Source organism: Delphinus delphis, chromosome 3 (genome assembly GCF_949987515.2).
Source record: "Delphinus delphis chromosome 3, mDelDel1.2, whole genome shotgun sequence".
NCBI lineage: Eukaryota > Metazoa > Chordata > Mammalia > Artiodactyla > Delphinidae > Delphinus > Delphinus delphis.
In genome coordinates this window covers 71,948,077-71,975,003 of record NC_082685.1, presented here as the reverse complement: position 1 = coordinate 71,975,003, position 26,927 = coordinate 71,948,077, and the positions used below count along the sequence as shown (strand labels likewise).

Sequence of the window (26,927 nt, the reverse complement as noted above, 5' to 3'; positions counted from 1 at the left end):
AAAGCAAAGCAGACATAATTAGAATGTTCAAGATTTGAGCATATTAGGTAACAAATACTTGGTTTTGTTTCAGTTATTTGTGCTGTTTGTTGATTGTTTTTGAAGACATGGAGGGAAGCCCTTGGAAATGTCAGCCGGGTTCATCGAGAGGAGTGACAGGGCTCTCACCCACCCTTGTTTTTTGGTTTTTTTTTTTAACTTTTTATTTGATAATGGAGTACAGTTGATTAACAATGTTGTGATAGTTCAGGTGATGTTATACATATATATGTATCTCTTCTTTTTCAAATTCTTTTCCCATTTAGGTTGTTACAATATTGAGCAGAGTTCCCTGCGCTATACAGTAGGTCCTTGTTGGTTATCTATTTTAAATATAGCAGTGTGTCTACGTCAATCCCAAACTCCCTAACTATCCCTCTCCCCCTGGTAACCATAAGTTCGTTCTCTAAGTCTGTGAGTCTGTTCATGTTTTATAAATAAGTTCATTTATATATATTTTTTTAAGATTCTGCATATAAGCCATATCATATGATATTTCTTTCTCTGTCTGACTTACTTTACTCGGTATGACAATCTCTAGCTCCATCCATGTTGTTTTACCCACCCTTGTTAAGCACCATTTCTCTATCTCTCCCTCCAGGAAAGTGCACTAGGTCATTTTTTAAATGAATGAAATTCTAATATTAAATTGGCTGTTCTTTGACAAGTAAGAAAAAGGAGAAGTTGCTTATTATCCCTCCAACTAGGGAGCTAGCCTGGCTCAAATCAGCTTTAAAGTATAACTTGGAATCTTGGAAGATTCTGAAAGCCAGTTCTTTTTTAGGTGGTTTGTGAACTAATCTCCTCATGTGGATGATTCAGAAGCACAGCTGGTCATTTACAGATAATATTTAGTGAAAGTTAGGTCTTGCTGTTGTGTTAAAATTAGCACCCATTTTTTTGGTAATTTCTTTTGTATGTAGTTTGGGATAGTGTGCTTGAGAGAGAGGAGGATACAGGACAGTGTGGGCCACAGGGTCTTTGCCGTTCTTGAAGGGATCTTTGGAGAGTCATTTCTGTACTGGTGTATGCTGAGCCCATCCTTGAGGTCACAGTCTTCCCTTAGTGTGTGCAGGCTGTGCTGGACCCTGATGCCTTATTTCTGTAAAGTCACTGCACCTACTGTTTTGATTCCATTGACTGATCCAACCAATGCTTAAAATGTGGGAATTTGGGGACTTTGGGTTTATTACAGAGGCAGAGTTGAATTGAAAGAGGGCAGAACTTCTTGCTCATTGAGTTGAACTAAATAGGGGAGAGAGGAGTACGAAGGTTGGGCTGAGTGATGGGGGAGGATGATCAGGAACAGGGACAGATGGGTGGCAAAAAGGAGGCTGCAGGAATGGCCTCTATTTGATGCAAATGTTTTTGTAATTTGTTTGTTAAAAGATGTTGACATAATTGTATAATTTATTTCAAACTGTAGTAAGCCCGGCATTTGATATTTTAAAAAAAAAGAGCTGTGTATTTGATAGTCACAGTTTGTATCAAACCATTCAAAAAATACTCTAAGCACAACTGCAAGGTCATAGATTTCCTAAGTGACGTCATAATTTCAGATCATAATTATATCATAATTACCATGCTTATGAGTTACCATGCTGAGTTCTAAGATATAAGAACATCTTTAATCTGAAATTATCTGTGCTTGGCCAAATCAGCTTGCCTGTATTTTCTTTCACAAAACATTTGGTCTCAATTGTAGATTTCTTTCTTTAAAAAAAAAAGGTCAGAAAAAGTTCAAAATGACATGATGAAATATGTATTTGTTTGGAAAAATGATCTGGTTATTGCCATGGCAGCTATATTAAATTTTTAGGGTTATGTGATATAGTTCTTATATTAATACCATCTTTGAAATTTATTTATATGATGTAACAGCTCCAGTGGTCACATTACATCCTTGAAAGCAAAAATGTACAAACTAGTCAAGATTTATGCAGCTTCTTAGCAGGACAAAATTATTCAACTTACAGGAAAATGTATATTTGTTGGATTTTAATTATGCCATTTAGAATTTGACATGTATTTAATTTATGACAAAAGAAATGTAAAGACAGTTATAGGAAAAAAGTCAATTAAATAATGACTTGGTAAGACTGTATAATTTAACATATCTTGGTAAGACTATATTATTTTGCTTTCTAATGAAAGCAGAGGTCTGAGAAATGGGTGTTATGAATGAGAGAATCTTTGTATTCAGTCTTCCCTCTGGTGCGTGAAATGGTTATACATATTTACTCTTGCTGCTGTTTTGTAAATGGTTTACTGATCAAGAGAAGGTAAGTTGTTAATTCTTAAATAAATTATAGATATTATTGTTTTTAACTATTTTTATTGACCTATATTTCATCGGTCATGTCCTCCCATTTAAATGGAACCTCAGGTTCTAAGGTAAAAAATTCTTTTAAATGAAGTCAGTTATTTTTTAGGGTTAATTATGGTAGTTGTTGCAAGGGTGATTATAGAAACTAAATATTTCTATTGAGATAGAGAAAAATACAATTTTTTTTAAAATTAATTTTTATTGAAGTATAGTTGTTTTACAATGTTGTATTAGTTTCTGCCATACAACAAAGTGAATCAGCTATACGTACAAATATATCCCCTCTTTTCTGGATTTCCTTCCCATTTAGTTCACCACAGAAAAATATAAATTCTCTGAAGCTTCTTGTGATTATACTTCCTTGGTTTTATAACCCAGTTTTGAGTAATTATATCCCAAGCTCAGAATTGTTCTGTAAAATAAATATATCAAATTCTGATTCTTTTGAGGACATAGAAGTAGTATTTATTTTCCCCCTCTAAACTATTATTTTAACCTAAAAAGAAATACGATGTGTTACAATGAAATGAGATAAAACTGAAATGACGTGGAAATTTATTTTCAAGTTGGAATGTGCCTCAGTTAATATTTTAAACATTGAGTACCGTGGCATTTATGTTTTTAATTAAAAATAATTGTATAGAGTTTTTTTCAGAATTTGTTATTATTTGGCTCTCTTAGTATTTAAGATAATGGGGCCACTGAACTACAGAAAAATTTTTAATTTTTCTAGTAATTCTTTTTTGTAGCTGTGTGTCTGCCACTATTCTCAGCCTTTGTTTTGTGCCTTATTTTTCTCAGTCCTAGCACAGCCTATTATTCTCTTTTTACACATGAAAAAATGAACTTGGAAATATTAAGCAATTTGCTCAAAGTCACCCACAACTCAAAGTCACACAGCTGAGATTTGGTTCCTATTCTGCCCAATTCCATTGAACACACAACACCCAAGGGATGAAAATTCTGTCATTTTCTTCTGTACTTAGTTTTTCAGAAATATTGAAGTAAAGGGAAATTTGTTTCGGAAAGGAAAACTCAAACCCACCAGTAAAAAGCAATGATAATTGGTGCTATTTATTGAGCACTTACTATGTGTCAGGCACTTATATGGATCATCTCATTTCAGCCTAACAAAACCCTTTGGAAGTTGCACTAACATCTTCCTCATCTTACAAATGAGATAAGTGTTTTGCCCAAGATGACACAGCTCCTAATTGCTGAATCTATGATTCAGACTCAGGCTGTCTGATTCTATTCCATGACTGTGTCTACTTTTCACTGAAATCTGAATGTATACATTACATATTTGCATAATTGAATTCACTTTCAATTACATGGAATTTAAAAATATATGTGTTGAAGAGTTTATTTTTGACTTAGGTATACTCTACAGCTTGGAAGGTATGAATTATAATTAAATTGGCACAGATATAATGAAAAAGTATGTGACTTAAGGTTGTTATTCTACCCCCCCACCTTACTGGACATCAAAATATTTTTATATGTACTCAAAATGGTTGTTATAGCTTTTATCCTTCCGAGTTCCAGCAACCAAGTACTTATATTTAAGACATATTTACACAGTCATCAATTCATAGGATCATGGAAGTTGAGCTGGAGGATCCCGAAAGTCATCTAATTTAACATCCATACTTCACATTGGAGGACTTGAAAAGTCAGGTTAAGTGACTTATCTACATCACAAAGTTACTACTGGCCAAGTCAGAATTAGAACCCAGGATTCCTATTTTGTAGCTCATCTACCAATGAATTAATTAGGAAATATAAAGGCATAAGGCCGAAGAAGGTAAATAATGCCTTAATTTAGAAAAACTTTACGATTTACAAAGCAAGCGGTTCTATTGGGTGGGCTGATTTAGTGTGACTATATACTTTCTTTTTAGTAGGAAAAAATGGTGGCATCGAAGGGTTTGATCAAAGCTGAAAGGGAATGCTTTGGAGTATTAATAACCATTGACTCACTAAATCCAGCATGCTTAATGTCCACCGAGCTGAAACACTGAGCCATCCAGTGTAATCTGGCCCACTCACATGATCTCTAAGCTAAAAATATGTCTTATGAAATAAACCAACCAAAGGTTTACTATTCCAGTTTACTTTTCTAATGGTCATGAAAATGTGGTCAGAGTTTTAGGCAAAACCAGTACAACAAAACACAATTGTAATCAAATACAAAATGAGCCAGTAAAGGGATCATGGAAAGCTCAGGATCCCTAGCTTCAGAGAAGAGGAAATGAGAATGAGATCAGACAGTTCAGAGGCCCAAAGAAGCTTATCAGTCCTTAAAGAGAACCTCACCAAAAGTACGTAAAACACTTCAAGGATTCTAACTCATCCACAGATAGTTTCATTTCCATTTCTTCATTCAGTACTTTCTCCTGTCTGAATGTGTAGAACCTGGCAGTAGTTTCGTGTGTGTGTGTGTGTGTGTGTGTGTGTAAACACACCCCCTTTGCCCCTTTGAGAATCCACTAACTCTACAGAACTTCTTCCCAGAAGATTACCCATGTGCACGTATGTCATTTTCTTGAGATTCAAGGTATTTGTAGTCTTACCTGAAACCTCACTATGGACCCCGGTGTGAGAGATCTCCTTCCATTCTTTACTTTCATCCCACAGATGCTTCCTGTGGAAAGAAAGGAATCCTAAGTCTTGTCTAAAAGTTAGGAAGCATGCATGTTCTAACAATGTGATAACTAGGTGTTGGTTTTCTTTGGGTGTTGACATTAGTCACACCTCCGCTAGCCAGAGATTTGCAAACCTTGTGCCTCAGACGTTAAGGTTTACTACTTTTCTTGGTTGGATTTCTGGGGAATCATGCCTTGAGGACTTGACTGCAGATCCAGGTACACAGGACTGTCTCTCTGTGGGAAAATATCATGTCGGCTACACACTGGCCAGCCCTCTGGCCTGTGTAAAAGGAGCTTTATTAACAAGCCCTAACCAGGGCTGTTTAGAGACCTGGGCAACTTCCATTTTTTGAGGTCCTTGATATATGGAAAAATGAAAAAATGCCGAAACAGGGTTACAAAAACAGTGGTATACTTTAAATGTTTATCTTTAACAGCTTAATGCTTTTAATACCAGAAACATACAATTGTGCTATTCATAAGTTAATTACAGGATTTATAAAAATGTTAATTTATGGTTTACTTCAGGCAGTGTGGTCTGGTCAAAGGACCCAAGTTCAGAGTTTGCAAAGGCTGCCTTCTTTTAATCCTGTCAGTCTGTCTCCTGATTGTATGTATAACCTCATTTGGAAGTGACTTCAAAGGTCTAAATTTGAGGCTCTTTATGTAAGTGAGGCTGAGTGGCACTGCCGGCACACCCTGGAAAGGATCTGCAGAAAACGCTTCTGCAGGAGGAGCTGGGGTTGCCCAGAGTCCCTGACCTTCTCCTCCAGGCCCCCCACACTTCCGAAGCTACCTGTGCCCTGACCTAGCAGCACAGTCAGCGGCCTAACCCTGCATCTCTACTGAGGACCAAAATGGACCATCTATCTGTGCAATAGAAGGGTCCCAGGGATGGTCATTTGTCCTCCCCAGGATGACTTCAGCCCCTATTATGGTACTTCAAGTTCCTTTCAAAAGGCAGACCCCCTTTCAAGCCTCACTTGAAGATAAAGCTCTAAATGTAAATATTCTTTCCAGGAGCAGCATGTTGACGTACACTCAAAACTGGATGTAAGTCTCAGTTACTGGGAGCCTGATGAGGGCAAGCACTGGGCCCAGAAGAGAGGGCTGGAAGGGTGATGGAAGGTAGAAAATGAGCCACCTAAAGAGAAGACTAGGGATAGTAACAGTGACCCACAGCAGGGGGCAGATTTGTGGGGGGGGCGGTGAGCGGCTCGAGAGGGGACAACTGCAGAGAGGCAGGTATGTGCCAGGCTCTGGCCTTGCCGTTGACTGAAGTCTCCATCCAGCTGCTTTGCAGCGACCTCTGCTCTGCAGAGACAACTGAACATTTTTAAAGGAACTTAAATGTTCTTACCAAAAAGAAAAAAAAGATAAGTCTGTGAAGTGATGGATGTGTTAAGTAACTAGAAGGGGAGGAAATCCTTTTACAGTGTATATCAAATTACCACCATGTACACTTTAAATGTCTTACAATTTTGTCAGTTATACTTCAGTAAAACTGAAATTTGAAAAAGAAACAAAGAACTAGGGGAAAAATAATAAAAGTACTGTTAATTTTAATTAGTAAGGAAAAGTACACTTTTTCGGCAATGTTGCATTCCTTAAAATTTTCCCAGTTGGATATTCATTTCTGCCTTAGATGTGTTGGCCTGCCCAAAGGGCAGAGAGACATGGTCCAGCCTTTAATGCTTGGGTACCTAGAAGGCACCTTATCCTATCACCTGTATCCTTCTGACTCTCTATTCATTCATCTATGTACCCAGCCACCCATCCACCCACCCATCAATCCACCCACCTACCCATCCACCCTCCCATCCACCCACCCACCTTCCCATCCACTCACCCATCCACCCTCCCATCCACCCACCCACCTTCCCATCCACTCACCCATCCACCCTCCCATCCACCCTCCCATCCACCCACCCACCCTCCCATCCACTCACCCATCCACCCTCCCATCCACCCACCCACCCACCCACCCACCCTCCCATCCACCCACCCACCCACCCTCCCATCCTCCCATCCACCCTCCCATCCACCCTGTCATCCACCCTCCCATTCACCCACCCACCCACCCACCCACCCATCCACCCTCCCATCCACCCATCCGCCCTCCCATCCACCCATCCACCCTCCCATCCACCCACCCACCCAACCACCCTCCCATCCACCCATCCACCCTCCCATCCACCCACCCACCCTTCCACCCTCCCACCCACCCATCCACCCATCCATCCTCTCATCCACCCATACACCTTCTCATCCACCCATCCACCTTCTCATCCACCCTCTCATCCACCCATCCACCTTCTCATCCACCCACCCACCCTCCCATCCACCCTCCCATCCACCCTCTCATCCACCCATCCACCCACCCACCCACCCTCCCATCCACCCTCCCATCCACCCATCCACCCTCCCATCCACCCACCCACCCACCCATCCACCCATCCACCCTCCCATCCACCCACCCACCCATCCACCCTCCCATCCACCCATCCACCCACCCTCCCACCCACCCACCCACTCATCCACCCATCCATCCATCCATCCATCCATCCTCTCATCCACCCATCCATCCTCTCATCCACCCATCCATCCTCTCATCCACCCATCCACCCTCCCATCCACCCACCCATCCACCCTCCCACCCACCCATCCACCCACCCATCCACCCTCCCACCCACCCATCCACCCACCCGTCCACCCACCCATCCACCCACCCACCCATCCACCCTCCCACCAATCCACCCATCCACCCACCCACCCACCCACCAATCCACCCTCACATCCACCCATCCACCCATCCACTCATCCACCCATCCACTCATCCACCCTCCCATCCACCCATCCACCCATCCACCCATCCACCCATCCACCCATCCACCCATCCACCCATCCACCCACCCACCCACCCACTAAACCAACTAACCAACAGACATTTATTGAACACCAAGCACTACAGTATGCTGAGCTCTCTGTTAACCGTTAGGGAAACTATAGCAAACAAGACATTTTATCTTTGCCCCCATTGAGGTTATAGTCTGGCAGATTTTAATTAAATGTTTGTTTAATGCTGCCTTCACAGTCTACAATTTGTTTAAATAGCTAGCTTTAACTCTTTAAGTCCTGATGTCCTTTTTACAGAATTGTAATGGATTACCCTTCCTACACCTAGGAACCCCATTCTAGACAAATGTTCAAAGATTGGATGGGAAAATCTACAGATCGTCATGCCAGAATAAATGTCTTCTGATTTGTTTAAGTGTGTATCTCTCCTATTGAACTGTTAATTGCTTGAGGGTAGGGACCGGGTCTTAAGTTTTTAATGCCCTGCACTAAGCACGGTGGCTGGCACGTAGTAGCTGCTTTCTAAATGTTTGTTGAAAGAATGCTGTCTGGGAAGTCAGAAGTCTCCATTCAAGGCTCACCATTACTGCCATGACCTTCTGTCCTTGCTGCCTCATCTCCTGGATCTTGATGGGGAGGAGATCTATGGCAAACCAATGTGTTCATTCAGTCCTCTGCACAACTGTGCAAACCTTCCTTCAAGAAGAATGGTTCTGAGAAGCCAAATTTCATCCCTCTCCCATGTTTCTTACTCCAGGACAAACTTAGAATTTCACTCGGTTTTGCCTGTAAGCAGTTATCTTGGGAGGACAGCAAGCTCAGGGGGCTCTCCCTTGAGACCACCTGGTTTAGGCCTGCTTTAGCCTCCACACTCTCACTTTCTTGAGCACCCTGAATCTAGGATTTATTTTGTTCCTTCCATTCTCCTGTGATCCAGGGCATGATGGTGTAAATTGGGAATTGAGGGCACGCTTGGTACTGTCCCAACTTGACGTAAGGAATGTCTCCTAGATTATTTAAGATCTGAAAATAGGTTTTCTACGCTTGACAGATGGTCACCTTCCCCTTAATAAAGCGTGTCTGACAATCACACTTTATTGGTGTGGTTAGGAAAAGAATGTCGTAGACTTGAGAAAACATAATAATTTAGAGAGTGACACATTGCAGTGAAGAAATAAAGCTGTAGACTACTTTGAAAAGAAGTAAAACCATAGGAAACCATGATTTCATTGGAACAAACGTTCTGTGTCTTCAGAAAGTTCTTACTAAAAAAAGAAAGGTGACCTCTAGGGCATGGTGTGTGTGTGTCTACACATACATGGAAGTAGCCTCGCTCTGATTTTTTAGGGACATTCTCTTTGCAAACATTCCCCACTTAGTACCTTGTAAGTTTTTTAATATTATCACTAACATAGCAGTTTGCACCTAGGCTTTGGTCCAGGCTGCTTCTTGGAAATCATAGCTACCATGCTGAAGTATAAAATCGCTTATCATTTTTATCAAGGTCTAAAGGTCTGTATAGTATCATACCCCGTGGAATTTATAAACCAGTAATTTCCACTACAGTAAGGGTTAAATAATGCCCCATAAGATACAGTGCATGAACCATATGGAGAATTCAAGTGCTTACCACAATGCACTCACTTTACTGTGTTCTTTTGTGGCTTTCAAGTGTAGAACTATTTGGTACACTATCATAGATAATGTGCAAATCCCAGCAGTTCACACTGGTAATATTTCTAGGATTATTTTAACAAAATAATGGTCCCCTTTCCTATTTGGTAGAAAACTAAGGCTTTGTTTTTCCAACTGTAGGAGTATGTTCATTCAAATTTCCCTGTGGTTTAATTTTCCAAAATTGATGCTTTCTCACAAGGAGCACGTTGTTGTTTATTTTTTTCAAAACCCACCTCTCACTGATTTGAGAAAGGATGGAGAGTAGCTGTGCGTGTTCACTAGGCAGAGTCTGAGATTAGTCATAAGGCAGGATTCTCTGATGCTCAGTGCTGAGATCTGGTTCCACGGATCCCTTTCCACCTCAGCAAAAGTGAAAATGAGAGAGAAGATCAAGAAGGGCCAGAATGGGAGGGTAGCTGGAAGCTGTGGTGTTTCGCTCGTTCATCTCAGTAGATACAGAAAAACGTGGTAATACTGTGAGCTGCCCTTTGCTTATAATACATACAGTTCATAGCAGCAGTCTATATAAGCCCCAGTGGCATTTAACAAATATGAGAAGATACAGGCTTTCTTGATTACTTAGATCTGAATGTTTATTGAAGCTTTCATGAGAGTTTTTCTTCATTTACACAGAGCTCTCTCCACTGAGCAAATGTCCATTTTTAAGTGTGGACCCAGTACATATGAAACAAGTTTTCACAGGATTCAAATTCATTTCATTTGGTCAGGACTTCTTGCTGGTTACTTTAATTAAAACTGGATTTTTTTAAAAAAGAGTAAAAGCAGTCTTTAAATGGGTGGCTTACATCAAAGATTTTACAGTTTGTGAAAAACATTAGTGCTGATACAAAAAAAAAAGAAAAAAAAGGAAAGAAATGAAAGATAAATTGCTGCATGAAAATATTTCCAAGGCTGTTCTTAGCAATATAGGATTAGCGGTATTTTCCTTTTCAGTGTAGGTGTTGTATGGATACTGGAGACAGTTGTGCACTGTGGGTATTACTGCTGTGACAGAGGAGAGGGGAAAAGATAGGTTTGCAGCCGAGCCTGCGGATGGCACCAAGCCAGTGCCCTGAAAAATGGCAAACGTGTCACAGCTAACAGCTGGATGCAGAAATATTTCTCTTTAATTTGGATGGATAAAACTTTTTTCACAGCAGGGCACTCTCAAAAGAGGACAACATCAAAGAGGGTGGGTCTCCCCAGTCAGACATCAGCGGGCTCCAGGATGGAGCAAAATGAATGAACTGTCAGGACTTTTCCAGCATATTTGCTTCTGCCAAGTGAAAAGTTAAAGGTTCAGTGGCTTGTTCGGATCGCAGACAAAGTCCTGATAATGCAAGCCTGATCCCCAAAGTCTTCCCTCTGATCAACAGACAGAGGATGTCTGAAGAAGAATCTGGATTGATGGATGGCAGGCTTTGTATGGGTGACCACCGCCGTCCTCGGAGATAAAGGGATTCACCAAATGCTCAGAGGCTCTCGGGAGCTCCCGATCTCCATGCTGGAATCCTCAGTCACCCACTCTCCTCTGCCAGCCTGCAGCCTAACAGCTGCTACCCCACAGTGTGACCAAAACACCCATCTTATCTCTTCCCACGCCTGGCTCTCTGAGGCAGGCTTCACGGATACCCCCACCGGTGTTTTACGGTTTATTGACACTTTTCAACTGTTTTTCTGATTACCATATTTCAGTCTTGACTTATGTGTTAGTATTATCTGCAAAGTCAACATAAACCTCTAATGATTTTCTAATATTTCTGGAACTTGATGAATGTGAATTGACAAAGTACAGTATATAGCTTTATATCAGCATTACTGAAAATACGGCAACGGTGTATATAACCATTACTCACTTCTTGACCTTTGAAACCTCAACTCAAAACCTTGGCATTCCAGATATTCCAAAATACTCCAAACCAAAATGAGAGGGAAGAGTTTTCTTATGAAAAATAACAACAAAATAAGTTAATTCTAATGGAGAAATTTTTGAAATGAAAAAACATGTATAGTGTTATATATTTGAGAAAAAAGTGGAAAAACTGAACACAAATAAATCTGGCCACAGTAACGAGTATTTGCTTTAATGAAGAAACTTTCATTTTAGAATATGCATCTTCATCCACAGACTTATGCTTTGGTCATTTTTTTGGTGGTCCTGGTCATTATGACACATTGCCAGTGGAAGGACAGTGGGTTTTACAGAGTGGGGGAATGGTGGCTTTGTCCATTGCGTGGTTGCTTTGTGTAAATTTGACTAACAGGTTAAGTAATTCTCACTAAATTGACGTTTGCTCTGAAAATAGGAATTTGATAATGACATTATTAATCATTATGGACATTTTCATGGCCCTCATTCCTTCCTTTGAAGAGTTTCAGGTGCTTTTAATGAAAAAGCTCGGCTAGTTCTCCCTGATAAGACAAATGGGATGTGATAAAAACAACAGTCACATGGTGGCCCATGATTCAGGAGGGTTTCATCCTTGTCATACTCACAGACCCACTATACGACTGTGGGCAAGTCATTTCACCCTTCTCAGCCCAAAGTTTCTGATCTGTAAAATGGAATAAGTGTTCCAGCCTACCTTCTAGGTCAGTTGTAAGGATCAATTAAGCTTGGGAAAGTATTTTATAAACTAAAATCCCTCTCAAATGTGTATGACCTGGTTATTAGCTGCTGTTCTTTCTTTGTGTTAAGGTGGAGGCAGATGCTTCACTCATTTTTTTTTTTTTTTTTTTTTTTTGGTGGAGCCACACAGCTTGCAGGATCTTAGTTCCCTGACCAGGGATCAGACCCGTACCCTCAGCAGTGAAAACACAGAGTCCTAACCACTGGACCGCCAGGGAATTCCTGCTTAACTCATTCCTAAAGTATTGTTTTGTGGTCTCTCTTCTCAAGGTTTGACTTAGCTTGAGTTGAAAGTTTACAAGTAGAGCTTTTAGGAGACCACAGTGGTGTGGTTCTTGCTGTCTTCCTCTCTAGATTGGGAAGCAGTGCCCGGAAGCCATGGCTGACAGTGCTCCCTGTTGATCTGATGCTCAAGGCTGCCATCCACAAATGTCCCCTGCTCCTCCTCCAGGTACATTTGACTGCACAGACAGCTCACCTACCTTGACCATGCTCAGTGCTCATGTAGACATGAGGCACTGTGAGTTGGAGCCTTCTCTGGCCAGAAATGTCAGTGTCTTCAGAGGTCAAGCAGCTGCATGGTAGGGAATGTTCAGTAAGAGGGCTGAAGCCACAATTAATTAAAATGCTTGTAACAACCTGTTAGTTACAGAGATACTCCAGGAATGCTCTTAAAGGTGTGGTGGGTGTCTGTGTCTTTTGGATTACATGTTTGTAACACTGTGTTAACTTTAAGAAATGGAAAATGTAGAACTGACGAAATGCTTCCTTACTGTTTTCTAGATAGTATTCACATTCATCCAGCATTTTTTATATTTTGTTTTATTTTTGGATAGACTCATTGGGGGGGGCAAAAACATAAACTAGAACGACTGGTTTATTCCTACACCCCCTTTATGTTATTCCCAATTTTTCCTTCTCTCTCTTTGAACAAAAGTTGATTTCCTGTTATGTACAAAGCTTTGTGTAAGGTACCCATGGTTAAAATCTTAAAATATTTAAAATGCATTCCTGCCCTCAATGAGCTTGTAATGTTCCGGTCTTGTAATCTTAGCGATAATGAGTTTGCAAATGCCACATGTATTATCTTGTGGTCAGTGTCCATGAGCAGGTTAGTAGATGAAGTCCAGGCTGACATTTCCCATCTAATTATAGTGATGGCCTAAGGATAGCTAATGCTTTCTGGACTCCTACCATGTGCCCAGCGCTGATTTAAGTCCTTTACATATACTAGCTCATTTGATTTTCATATCAGCCCTTTGACTGGGACTGTCATTAGCACCCTTTTTTTCCAAGAAGGTCTCAGCTTCCTCAAGAGGTTAAGTAACTGCCCAAAGTCACTTGGCCATCCGAGGTGAATCTATGATTGTAACTCACACACATTGGAGCTGACACCCACGCGCGTTTTCTTCACCTCTGCCCTCTACCCTCTCCAGTTCCTCCTGACTGGGGTGGCTCCTATTGCATGTGTTCATTGGTAATACTTTAGAAAGTCTCCTCTGACTCCTTTTTTTTTTTTTTTGTGGTACGCGGGCCTCTCACTGCTGTGGCCTCTCCTGTTGCGGAGCACAGGCTCCGGACGCGCAGGCTCAGCGGCCATGGCTCACGGGCCCAGCCGCTCCGCGGCATGTGGGATCCTCCCGGATCGGGGCACGAACCCGCGTCCCCTGCATTGGCAGGCGGACTCCCAACCACTGTGCCACCAGGGAAGCCCCAACCATACTATTAAAACTAAAATCTTTTATTGAGCAACAAAGGTATTGTGTTTTTTTAACTTTTCAGTCCAAACAGTCAAGAGTTATTCTTTTGTGTAAATAGTTGTATAACAAAATATTGCACCTCTATCTTCTGATACAAAGGAATCTCACAGTAAAACATTTTTATCCATCTTGCCAAACAGTATAGTTTTCAATTCAGTTTCTCAAATTACTAATACACTTGATTATTGAAGCCCTTGTTTTCTGAATTTTACAGAAAGATGGGGTCGTCTAAAGGTGGTGTGTAGAGAATAGGTGGAGGAGATCTGAGAAACCCTCTTTGTATCTGTTCTTCCCTGGATCTTCCATGTGCTGTGAAGGGACATAAAACAGTGCTGGGCTCTTAGGTTTAAACTGGAAAACTCCCCAAGAACTCTTCTTGACCCTTTTCTATGGTAATTGTTTATTACATTTTAATCATCATATGAAAACCACCTTTGCATTTCATAGAATTGAAAGAAGTTAGGTTCAAAAATGATGTAATATTTTCTTTAAAAAGCCCTGGTTGTTAGTGCTTAAAATGGAGTTTTAATTGCATTTAGTGGCATTTCTTCTCAAGCTTTGAATAAAATCTGAGATCTTTAAGAAGCTATAGAATTATTGTGAGAATTCAATTCAGTTCACTTCAGCATGTTTTGAATTTTGCCAACGTGTTAGGCCTTGTGTTAGATGTTTGGACGTAAAATATGCACCCTCACCTCAAATTTTGGGGGAAAACTGAAGGAGACTGGTGTTTCAGCACATGACCAAATGCTGCTGCTTGGGCCTAGGCACGGGGACATGCCACGGTGTGGAATCGTAGGAGAGGGAGCCTGAGATGTCTCCCTACTCTCTGAAAATTGGCTAATACTTTCAAATAAAACCTTTGGACATTTTCTTTTTCCTTTTTTCCATGCCAAAATTCAGAGATCCCAGTTCTGGGAGGAGCAGATTAATGTGTAAGTTATAATTCAAGTTCCTTTTGTTTAAGGTCCGTGGCTCTCTTTAGAATATCTGTAGGATTAAATGAGGTGTGAGGAGGCCTCATTCTGCCATTGACTAGAGTCTCAGTTTGTCTAAGTCACTAACTTTTGGAGACCCCTTTTCCTTAGGTATATAGTCGTCCCTTGGTATCTGTAGGGGATCAGTTCCAGGACCCACCATGGATACCCCATTCTGTGGATGCTCAAGTCCCCTATATCAGGGGTCCCCAACCCCTGGGCCACGGACCGGCACTGGTCAGTGGCCTGTTAGGAACCGGGCCGCACAGCAGGAGGCCAGTGGCGGGTGAGCGAGCGAAGCTTCATCTGTATTTACAGCTGCTCCCCATCGCTCGCATTACCGCGTGAGCTCCGCCTCCTGTCAGATCAGTGTTGGCATTAGATTCTCACAGGAGCGCAAACCCTACTGTGAACTGAGCATATGTGAGGAATCTAGGTTGTGTGCTCCTTATGAGAATCTAATGCCTGATGATCTGTGGAGCTGAGGCTGGGCGCTGGGGAGCGGCTGCAAATATAGATTATCATTAGCAGAGAGGTTTGACTGCACAGAGACCATTATAAGTCAATTGCTTGCAGACTCATATCAAAACTTTATCAGTGAAAACAAGCTCAGGGCTCCCACTGATTCTGCATGTGACTGAGTAGTTATGGTGAGTTGTATAATTATTTCATTATATATTACAGTGTAATAATAATAGAAATAAAGTGCACAATAAACGTAATGCTCTTGAATCATCCCGAAACCATTCCCACCCCCTACCCCGGTCCGTGGAAAAATTGTCTTCTAGGAAACTGGTCCCGGTGCCAGAAAGGTTGGGGACCGCTGCCCTGTATAAGCCAGCATGGTGCATTCGGCCCTCTGCCCTCATGTCTGTGCGCCCTCCGCGATTGGCTGAATACGCGGATGCGGAACTTGCGCGAGAACCAAGGGCTGACCGCAAACTGATCAGGTTAGAACAGGCCATCTCTGAGATTTCTTCCAAATCTCATTTCCCTGGCCTCTAAACTTAGCCAGGGTACTCAGCTGTCTAGCAGAGTTGTTGACTGAAGCCTATCTAGTGGAGGAAGTGCTCTGCCTGTGATTTTTCAAACAGGGTCCCTGCTTCACTGTGGGCCCTTGGTGATGTCCCAGTGACTGTGGCAGACAGCAAAGGTGAGGTTCGCTGAGCTGGTGGGGTGCTTCCTGGTGGACTTGCTTTTTATCTGTTATTATAGTAGACCACAGCAACTTTTATCTGTTTTTATAGTGTAATTACATTTATGACTTCTTTGAATTAAAACGGACCCCTTGCTTAAAAAGATTATTGAAACCCTCTTCTGGTAAAAATAAAAGAAATGAACTCTCTTCTCTGCACTCCCACTCCCTGGAAAACTACAGCACAGATGCTTGGATCTTGGTCAGATGATGGCTTCTGTGCAGCACCCAAGTGATCAATGTTTGCAGTGTTTCCAGGCTATCAGTTCAAACAGGTTTTCTTGAAAGTGCCCCCAGCGGTAGCAGACTGATTTTCACGGGGTAGCAATAATTCCTTTACAGCTGGAATTACCAACTTAAATGCTTTATGAGGCCAAGCAGCTAAGTAAATGAGTGAAGTAAGGAACACTTAAGGACAGGGAGTAGTAGGGAGTATGGGGAGTGAGAAAAGCCCATGGCTAATCTAAAGAGGCCACATTGAAGGGGCCTTGGATGTTTCCGTGGATTAGTGCCAGAGATTGGGGACCCATCTTCTGATTTTTTTTCTCAAGAAAAATTAGAAATTAGATAAAATTTCCAAAATTTTAAAACACCGGAGAGAAAACAAAATTGGTCAATTACGTGAATTCAGCCGGAGGGCCACCAGTTTGCAAATCTTGCTTTAGAGAAACAGATTGCTCAGAGCCACCAATATACACAAATTCTTATCATTCAGAAGATGGTTTTCTTGCTATTATGTTAAAATGGGCCCAAGTCAGTCACTGGCTTACATTGTTTCTATGATTATTATTATTGTTAATGTTAATTGGCAGCATTCATAAATGACAAAGTTGTGGACAAGCCACTCACGACCAGTGTTTTTAGGACACAACACTGGTGCAGTTTTTACTCGTGTTGTTCTCATGTAAAATAGATTCTTGTTCTAGGAAAATAAGATCGTAGGAGAGAATGCAGTTTCCTGATCTTCAGGATTGCATGAAATACCTTTCACATGGTGGTTTTCAGTTAATCTATGCGTGGTTTATAATGAGCGACAATTTGTGTGATCATTATCTCAACCACATGTGTGGTATTTCAGTAAATATTGGGTTGAAAACTATAAAAAGTTCCTTAAAAAGGTAAGAATGAGCTCTCCCCCTTACTTATCTTTCTACTCCCACTGATACAGGATAAAAGAAAAAGTACAGACCAAAACCAGTGGTTTTAAAATAGCAACAAAACAATCAGGAAGGAAATCAGTGGCTGATAATGTAGTGATACATATTACCAAGAGTTTCCCAGGAAGATAACACAGATACAGTTTTTAACCTTGGGTAAGATAGTAGGCTTCTCTATTTTAACAACACATGCAAAAATTGAAGTACAGAGAAATAAATGGCTAGGCTTTCTTTTCATTTATTTTTCTCTCTTTGATTTAAAAAAAAAAAATCAGAAAAGTCCGAAGTATAATATATAAATGCCATATACAAACCACCAAAAAAGTGAGTGTTAACACTTTGCCATATTTGCTTCAGAATCTTTTTTTTTTTAAGATAAATGAAGCATTTCAGATACATGTGAGTTCCCTTTGTTTTCCTTCCATCCCCTTGTTTCCAAAGCCATGACTCTGATGAAGTTATCGTGAATCCTTCCTGTGTGTCTGTTCAGAATTGTACTATCTGTATAGATACATATAGATAGGCATATTGCTATATGTATATTACAATATACACTCATAAAAGATACTATTGGGTGTTATTTTGTATATTTTGAAATGTTGACAAATGATATCATATACTTTAATCTGCAACCCGATTTTCTCAATCAACATTATGTTTTTGATGTTTATATCAACTAGATCTTAATGCAAACAGATCTAGTTCATTCATTTTAAGCGTTTTGTACTTTTTTGTTGAATAAATAAACCACAATGAATTTATTCTTCTGATGATGGATATTTCTCTTATTTATAATTATTTACTGTTATAAGCTGTGCTACAGTGAATGCCCTTGAACTCATCTACTTAGGCACACGTATCAGAGTTTCACTGGAATAATTTCCTAGAAGTGAAATTGCTGAGTCACAGGAAATATGCATTGTCAACTTTATTTTGTTGCCAAAATGTTGCCAAAATGTTCTCCAGTGTGACTGTGCCATTTTATATTCCCTTTCAGCAATGCTAGGACTAACTTTGTAAAATGAATATACTTTCTACAGCTTTGAGGGGTTTCCATTACAAAATTTAACCCTTTTCCTACCAAGTGTCCTGTGTGTTTCTTTACATGTGTTTCCCCTACCTCCAGAGGGTCACTTGTTCAGCTTCTTTAGAAAAAACAGAGCAAATATTAAAACTTTGGTGGTTCATATTCTTTCGGAATAAAGTGCACAGTTTCCAGAAAAACTATGCTTGATTCAAGGGTTCTTTCAGTGAATTTTTTTCCTAATCTAAATTTAACTCTTACCTTCATTCTCACCATTTGAATGAATACAATTTCTGACCTTTTTGACATTTTCATCAGTCCTGAGGAGATTGTCTAAACACTTTATGCATGATTTTTGATATTTTTCTGCTTATTTTAAATCTTTTGAAAGGTAATGAAAACAAAATAACTCTTGGTCTTGGCATTAATACATCTCCTTAGATTCCTTAAATTTTTTAGACGTATTAGGTATCTAGCTTAAAATTACATTTTAGCGTCACACAAATGTAGATGTTAAAGTGGCTTCCAAGAACAACTTCCCGACCTTGAAATTGTTGCAGCTGCTCTAGACCGAAATCTGCTGAAACATTTCCCCACTCATGGTTCCTTCTCTCCTAGAAGGAATAATGTCAGCCCGTCTGGATACAGGGACAGTGTCCTTGTATAGTTCAGATACACGCAGAATTTTATCGCCCTCTTTAAAAAAAATTTTTTTTAACTAAGCTCTTAGATGGAAGCAAACTTGAGCTAATGATGGAGAGTAATAATAATACTCAAATTAGGACCCAGAGCTTTTCTGAGAAGTCGTCTTTAGTTCCTCTTTGGCGTGCACATGTGGGTATCTTGGTTTTCCCAATTTTATTCTACTTCTTTTAGGAAAATGAACAGAAATAGGCATCACTGCCTTCTGGCCCATTGTTTCACTTTCAAGAAACACAGTTTAAATGTTAACTCCTACCAGCAGAAGCCAGAAAGCACTCCAGGATGGTCTTGAGCCAACTGCAAAGGCACGTGTTTTCCACCCACCTCCCTAAATAACGTAGGTTGGAGGTGCTGCCCGTATTAGCGTGATGGGCCCCCATGACGAAATTTCACATGCTGTGAATATATGTTGTTATGACTGGACATTTTATGACATTTATGAAGTTTTTATTTTGGGGGGGGTTGAAAAGCATATCATCAGATTCGTGTTTTGAAAGATCACTCTGGCTGTACTTTAGAGACTAGGTTGGAAGGGCCTGAAGAAGGTGCAGGAAGATCAGTTAAGGGACTTTTGTCTTCCTTCAGGCAAGAGAGGAAACTGGTTTGGGCAGGATGGTGATGGTGGAGAAGGAGAGATGTTTAGGAGGCAGATTCAGCTGGATCTGGTGATAGCTGGGCTCTGGGGGGTTGAGGGAAAGAACAGTGTCAAGGTTGAATGAGCTTCCTCACCTCTGACTGGATGCACACTTGTGCGATCCAACTAGGTACATGGGATTTTCATCAGTTTCATGTGAAATCGTGTGATGTCGGTATCAGGCTGAAGCCAGGGAGGCTCAACCTCGTGCTGTGCGCTCATTGTGTGATATTTGGGGAAAGCCTGATAAATAGCCATCTACTTTCCTCAAGGCGAGAGGAGTTTCACCAGGTAGGCAAAAATTGTAGGATTCCTGTAATCACAATATACTTAGTTTAAGGAGACTATTGTTGAAACAGTGTGGGAGGAAACACTTTTTTTTTTTTTAACATCTTTATTGGAGTATAATTGTTTACAATGGTGTGTCAGTTTCTGCTTCATAACAAAGTGAATCAGCTATACATATACATGAATGGATAAAGAAGGAAACACTTTTTTATACTCATTTTCAAGACTGACTGGCTAGTGTCTGGTGTTCAAATGAGCTAACGCTCAAGGCAACACCCACAACTACATATAAACGTTAGAGAGTTTTACTTGCTGTTGAGGACATTAGCTACAACACAAAGGAGAACTGCGCTTCTCCAAATGTGTCGTTATTTTCACTAGCAGCTGTCATGGGTGGTTTGTTCATGGGGGAAGGACAGGGCAGGGGGCTGGATCATCAACGTTTTGGGCTCCATTATAGATAAACAGTGGCATTCAGAGAACTGATGGCTGTGTTCAGTGTTGCACGGGTTGTCAACAGCAGACTCAGGGTTGAGACTTTGAGCCTTTGAACCAGTTTCCTAAAACGAAAACAAAGACAACAACAACAAAATAAGTACAGTGTAATAACCTAACCTAAATATGAAATCTGTCATTAGGTTGCTCGAAGAGCAGATGTATCCACTGCATGAAATGTTTCCGTTCTCTGCCATCATCCCCGAGCTAGGAATTTAAAATCATTAATCTTAAATATAATATCATCCAGGAATCTCTTCATTCTTCTCAGGCTACATTGATTATCAGCTGTAATCACTCTGGCCTGCTACCCAGTTATAACTTCTCCAACAATTGTATTGGTTGGATTGGTGTCTCTCTTCTGTTTCTGGGGGTTAGTGGAAAGATTGGGGGTGAAGACAAATGAGTTCAAGAAAAGCCAAAAAAAGAAAAAAATCAGCTATTTTAAAATGACTGGTGATGATAAAAAGAACTGTCATCACTAAGCCCTTTGACCTCCAGAATAGAAATACTGAGCTAAATTAATATGAATGACCCTACTAATTTTAGGGCCGAAATGTAACCAGTGAGGCTCTCTGTGAGACTTATCTCTGTGTCTATTTGGAAAGGAAAAGTGGAAAGGCTGATTAGCAAAGGTAAAAAATATTTTCTCAGGATGCTCTGGGGAACAGAATCTTACTGCTGATTTTATTTGAAAAGGTCCAGTTTTGCCATGGTCCTTCTGAGAACTGTACCCCTTGCTTCCTGGCTGCCCCTAGGGCTGAGGATGACCTTTGAGGATTGCTGTACATATATAACCCCGGATCTCCCACTCCTCTAGATACCACAGCCTTCAAGGTACCCAGGGCTGACCTGGTTTCTGGAAGTGAGAGCCGATTGTCTCTGCTGTCAGCACTGACTCCGCATGTCCTAGGCTGGCCAGTTGTTTCGCAGAAGACTTTTTGTCCCACGCTTATTGCCTGGTTTGAAGCAGATTTCATTTCCTTGAAGGTGCTTGAAAGAAAATCTGCTTGAGGTGGCCTAAGGCAATAATTATTAGAGCAACCTTAGTTAAGACATTAAAAATCCATAGGAAACAGTTATTATTATTTTTTCTTTCCCTTTGTGAGGGTCTCTCTTTTTTCATGACTCCTCTCCTAATAGTTTCAGGTCCTGACAGCTGAAGTCCTACATCTTCTGCGAGGTGAGAGTCCGTTTATTTCATCTGAATCAGAGTCTGCTTTATCAGTGTGATACAGCTCCATAATGCTCCAACCTCTGCTAGGTGTCACCCAGCTTGTTAAGCAGACGGTCCCTGCCTCCCGAATGCCTTCGAGCAGTTATGTGTTTGAGAGGAGGGCCTCTCGTGTGGATGTTCCAGCCATGTCAGCGTGGCCTCGCCTCTCAGCTTGCTTTGTTTACCCAGCAGCTCATTACTTAAGAGTAGCCTGTCAAAAGAGGTTAAATATTCTTTGGGAAACATGGTCACTCACATCCTTGAGATGCCACAAATGTATTTAATAAAGGGAAGATTGGCTCGATAAGAAAAACGTGATTAACTTGCATCACCAGAAAATGTTTTTCTTCTGTTATTCCAGTTGAGTTTCCACAAGCATTCATAAGCACTAGCAAACCTACGGGCAATAAATTGCTGCAGCCGACACATAAAGACACCAAGGGAAGCAGGGAAAATGATTGCTGATGATTCGTTCTAACTACTTGACCTTCTGACCTCTTCTCTAGATATATGACCAAGATGGGACACTACAGCACTTTATTGATGGTGGGGAACCTAGTAAGTCGAGCTGGATGAGGTATATCCGATGTGCAAGGCACTGCGGAGAACAGAATCTAACAGTAGTTCAGTACAGGTAAAGTATACCTTGATTTACCGCTTACAAAGCCGAAGCCCTTTGCCTTGCATATATAAATTCAGGCTTGCTGCTAGTTTTGAAAAAATCCTGCATAGTCCTGAAGAACTCTGCAAGGACTGGCAGGAATTTTTTTTGCTAGGTTCATGATATCTCCTTAGTTCTCCTAACAGTAATTTATTGAGAATTCGGGAAGAAAGATGTTAGGAGAAGGCCTTTTTTCACTCACTGCATGTGATAAAGTTACTTCCACATCATCACCTGAACTTTCATAATGGCCTGAGTGAGCCCGGCGAACTCACTGACTCGGAGTGATTTCCCCCAGAGCAGACGTGTCCACACGTAAACAGGAGTTTAGAGATTCAGCCCCAGGTCACTTGCCTTCAGTCCCCTGCGGTCTGGCTGTCTCCTAGGGAGAACAGTTTGATTTGTACAAAGGCATGGGAAATCAAGAACTCTCAACACTCCCAAAGCTGCTTTTCTAAAACCGTTATGCTCGGCAGCCTTGGCTGAGTCAGAGCAACCTCTTCTGATCCCTTGAAAGGTGCCAAAGCGTTTGGCTTTAGTCCTGCGACAATTCAGAGTACGTTTCAGGGGATGAGGTAGTTCCGGAGCATAGAGAAGGCCCTGGTCTCCTGAGATGTTTGGGCAAAGCCCAAAGGGTAACAAAGATGAGGTGAGCCACCCCCATTGCCCAGAGTCTCATAGGGAGGCCTGGGGTGGGGTAGGGGCATAGAAGCAGGGTGGATTCCCAGAGCCTAAGCCACACCTGCCCAGTGCACCTGTTGGTCAGGCATTTCCATTTAATGCGAAAAGCTGGAGTGGAGACAAAAAGGCAAAGACAGATCCCATAGGAAAAAAGCCCTGCCACTAAGCCTTCTTTTCTCAGAATCCCTCGAAAACATGTGCCCTGTAAATATATGACCTCAGTTATAAACAGCCGTGTTCCCTTTCGGATCAGAAGCAACTGTTTAGCTTTACCAGGCACCACAGACACATCAAAGCAGAAGAGCCCTTGCTCGGCAACTTGGAGTCCTGCCTATGACGATTTATTTTCATTCTCTTTTTTTTTTTAAATGAAGACTTAAAAAAAAAAAAAAGCTTTATTCCCCTTATAGGTTAAAGGCTGCACAAATCTGGCTTGCTCTCCAAAGGCCTCCAAATTCAAAAGGAACATATTTGGGCAGCATGTGACTCACTGCCTTGGTTTCCTAGGCAGTTATCTTTCATTACATAAGGGTTTAAACGAACTTGTGTACGACGGGATCTGGTTACAGTCTGTATATGGGCTTCACCCACCTTCCCTGCAGCTGCATCTCTGTCATGAAGTTTTTATAAAACTCGGAGCTAGAAAATTAGTAAAGGTTGTGCTTCTCCATTTGGCAAGAGATAGATTGGCTGGTTCTGTCATGGGCACCCAGGGAGCTCTTGAGGCAAATTCTGACTTTGGGAAAATAAGAAACCCCTACGAGGAAGGTGGGTATGAGCAAGTCATTACCTTTCTGTCAATGTTAAGTGGGTTTTATTGCTCCCTTTCCTGATGGCACTTACACATCAAGTTCTCTCTGCCGATCTGTTTTCGATTACTTCAGATCTTTATAAAATGAACTACAAAAACACAATTTAAAAACTGGCATCCGTCACCAGTGACCACGTCCAAGAGTAAGAAAATAGAAAAGTTGGACCCCGAAGAGCTAGCCTAATTTTTATTGTACATGAATGTCCTCTTCACAAAAAGTCAGCTGGTTTAGATTCATTCTGTTATGATTTGTAATATCTAAATGGAATTTTCTTCAAAGAACCCTTGATTGATTGACCCTTAGCTGAACGTTTTGTTTTTATTTTGAGGCTGACAATAATGTTTGTTGGCGTGTGTTCTGCTTCAGCTGCGTTGGGACGCCATGAAGCTATCTTTATGAGTCATCCAACCACAATACTAAATACATGTCAGCAAAGGAAATATTATCTGAAAAGGGAAAAATCCCTTTGATGTGCTTCAACATGCAGAGATTTCTGCGAGTTTTGGAAGCTCTGCCCGCTTGTAAAGAACGGTGTACGCTTACACATTTTTTTCCCCCTTTCGGCCTACTCTGTGCCTCCAAAGACCACCCATTGCTCGAAAACAGTTCTGCTCTTTCAGCGGCAAAGTGTGTCATTTGGTTTTAGCACATTCATTTGCCGGGCGCTGTGTTTATATTAAGGGAAGCCAAACCGAGAGATGAAATGTTACAAGGGTGAAGTACAAAGTCGACTCAATTTTTCTCAAGTTAGGAGATGCCAGTGATTTATAGCCCGGCTCCAATTTTGATTTTTTTATGTAGCAGTGGAAAGAATTAATAAAATGCACAGCTCTTGGAGGTGCGGAGGGAGGAAGGGGAGTGAGGTCCGGACAGCTGGCTGGAGTTTTTGTCAGATATTCATAGAATGTTGGGAGAAAACACTCTGCTTAGCTAGCAGTGCCCTCGTGAGACAGAATGGCAGCAAGTAAGGAAAATAACAAGATAAATGAAATTTTTGCAGCTGCAAGTAAAATATTGAGAATCTGCACTTTTTTTTATTGATCTTTATGATCCTATTGCCAAGAGCCACTTTGTGGTGACAAAATATGTTGACAAGTGCATATCTCACTGCCATGAAAAATGTGGTGAAGGCTTCGCATTATGTCTGCAGTGTTACACAAGGAACAAATTGCCCTGCTACGGCCAATTCCTTACAGAAAGGCTAAACTTAAGGTCCACCAACCCTAAACACTTTTATCTTGAACTTGAGGCTAGTATTTGTAGCAATTCTTCATTGAGAAAACCCGTCGCAGGCTCCTCTTTCTTTTAATCTGTAGATTTTTCTTTACAGTGCCACAGCTGTTATAAAAAAGTGGTTATTTCTTGGTACCTTCACTCCATCATTTCAGAGTGTAATCTTTCAGCCAGAGTAAAGTGCTCCTCTTGTATTTACTGAATTTCCATCCATTTCACATAAGAGGGTTTTTCTCTTCTCCTGTATCAAAGTTTAGAAAAAAAGCAATGGGGAAGACTTTTATTTCTTTCAGTCCTTACATCACAAAGCTGCTTAATTTTATTACGAATTAGAGAACTCCCAATGCCAAGTTGTAAGAATATACGCAACACTTTCCCTTCAAATAAGAAATCAATAGTATTAATTTATATGTGAGGTTGAGGCACCGGAGTCTGCAATTTGCCAATAGAGAGAATCTTCTCATTAGTATGAGATGGAATTTTTTTTTTTTTTTTAATGAACTCTTCCTTTCTGCTGTCTCCTGGGCCAAATATCTTGTCTCTTCAGCCAAGAGGTTCTGTGGAGGGACACTGTGGAAATAAACTGTGAGCTATTTATCATACCAGGTTACAGGCTCTAATTGGTTGTTGGGAACGATAAGGTGGGTGCAGATTTTATTACAAACAGAAACTGTTTAGGTGGAAAGCTGGGCAGAACTTTTTCGGGGCAATAAAAGTGTGGATGGGGCACATGAGTCCTACCGATTACTAAGCTGGGTTTTCTTTTGTTTTGAATAGGTCGAATATATTCTACCGAGCCTGTATAGATATTCCCAGGGGTACCGAGCTTCTGGTGTGGTACAATGACAGCTATACGTCTTTCTTTGGGATCCCTTTACAATGCATTGCCCAGGATGAAAACTGTAAGAATTTATTTTAGCTCTGAATTCACATTTCCAAATACCTATTTCAAAGCTAACTTTTTAAGAGTGTTGTTTGAAACTCCTGAAATGCGGTTCACTCTGCTGTGTAACACAAATGTGCACGTCTGTTCCATCATTTTCTTTTCCTTGTATGTCCTTTGCTTTTTCACAGGGAATCTTGACTTGTACAGGCCAATTTTTCTTCGCCTGCTTATGATTTTAAAACCTTTGTCCTTTGTCCTGGTTTTAAATCATTGCCAGCTGAAATGTTAAGGCAGTTGGTATTTACTGAGCACCTACTATGTGTCTGTTTACAAGAGCAGCATAAGATACAACTTCTCCTCTGAAGGGATGCACAGTCTTGCTGGAGTCGCATTATTTGCAAAAATGAAATAATGAGAAAACACTCTTGTTTAATCAGGAGTAACACCCCTCCAGTCGATTGGTTTTGCTTCCTCTTAAGTAGTCGTTGGAATGAGAAATGGTAGGAAAAATCATAGACGTATGATTGAGGAATTTGTCTCTCTCTAAGCAACTTAGTCTAAAGTGAACCATGTAATTTTCTTCTATCTTTCTTACCATGGCAATCATTATGTTTAAAAAATAATCTAATGTCTAGGCAGATGCAAACTTTTGCAGCAATTTTCACCTAAACTTTATATATTTGTTTTTATCAATTCTTTGGGAAAATGTTATGAAGTGATTTCCAGTATTTGGAACAGAATTAAGTGATTCTGATGTGCTTCAGTGAGAAACACTGGTTTTAATGACACTGTTTTTTCTTGTCATCAAATTGACTAATCTGTGAACTGATAATTTGGGATTATACAGTAGAAAAAGACGCAGAGAGAACAGATCTATTTAAGAAACTTCATTTTGGAAAAAAAATGTGTTATTTTAATTTTTCCTTCTCTACTTACTTTCTCTCACACACATATAAACTCCAAAAAAATGTTTATAATACTACTGATTGAAATGCTGATCAGGTATTTCTTTTCCATGTTATCTTTAT

General features: G+C 40.8%; 1 protein-coding gene across 1 annotated transcript in view; it reads left to right on the top strand.

The window, feature by feature from the left end:
• PRDM6 (PR/SET domain 6) overlaps positions 1-26,927 on the top strand; it is a 98,955-nt gene that overhangs the window by 46,005 nt on the left and 26,023 nt on the right. The window contains exons 3-4 of the mRNA XM_060006966.1: positions 22,133-22,260; positions 25,791-25,915. Of these exons, the coding sequence (XP_059862949.1) occupies positions 22,133-22,260; positions 25,791-25,915 (253 nt within the window). The remainder of the gene's footprint in view (positions 1-22,132; positions 22,261-25,790; positions 25,916-26,927) is intronic.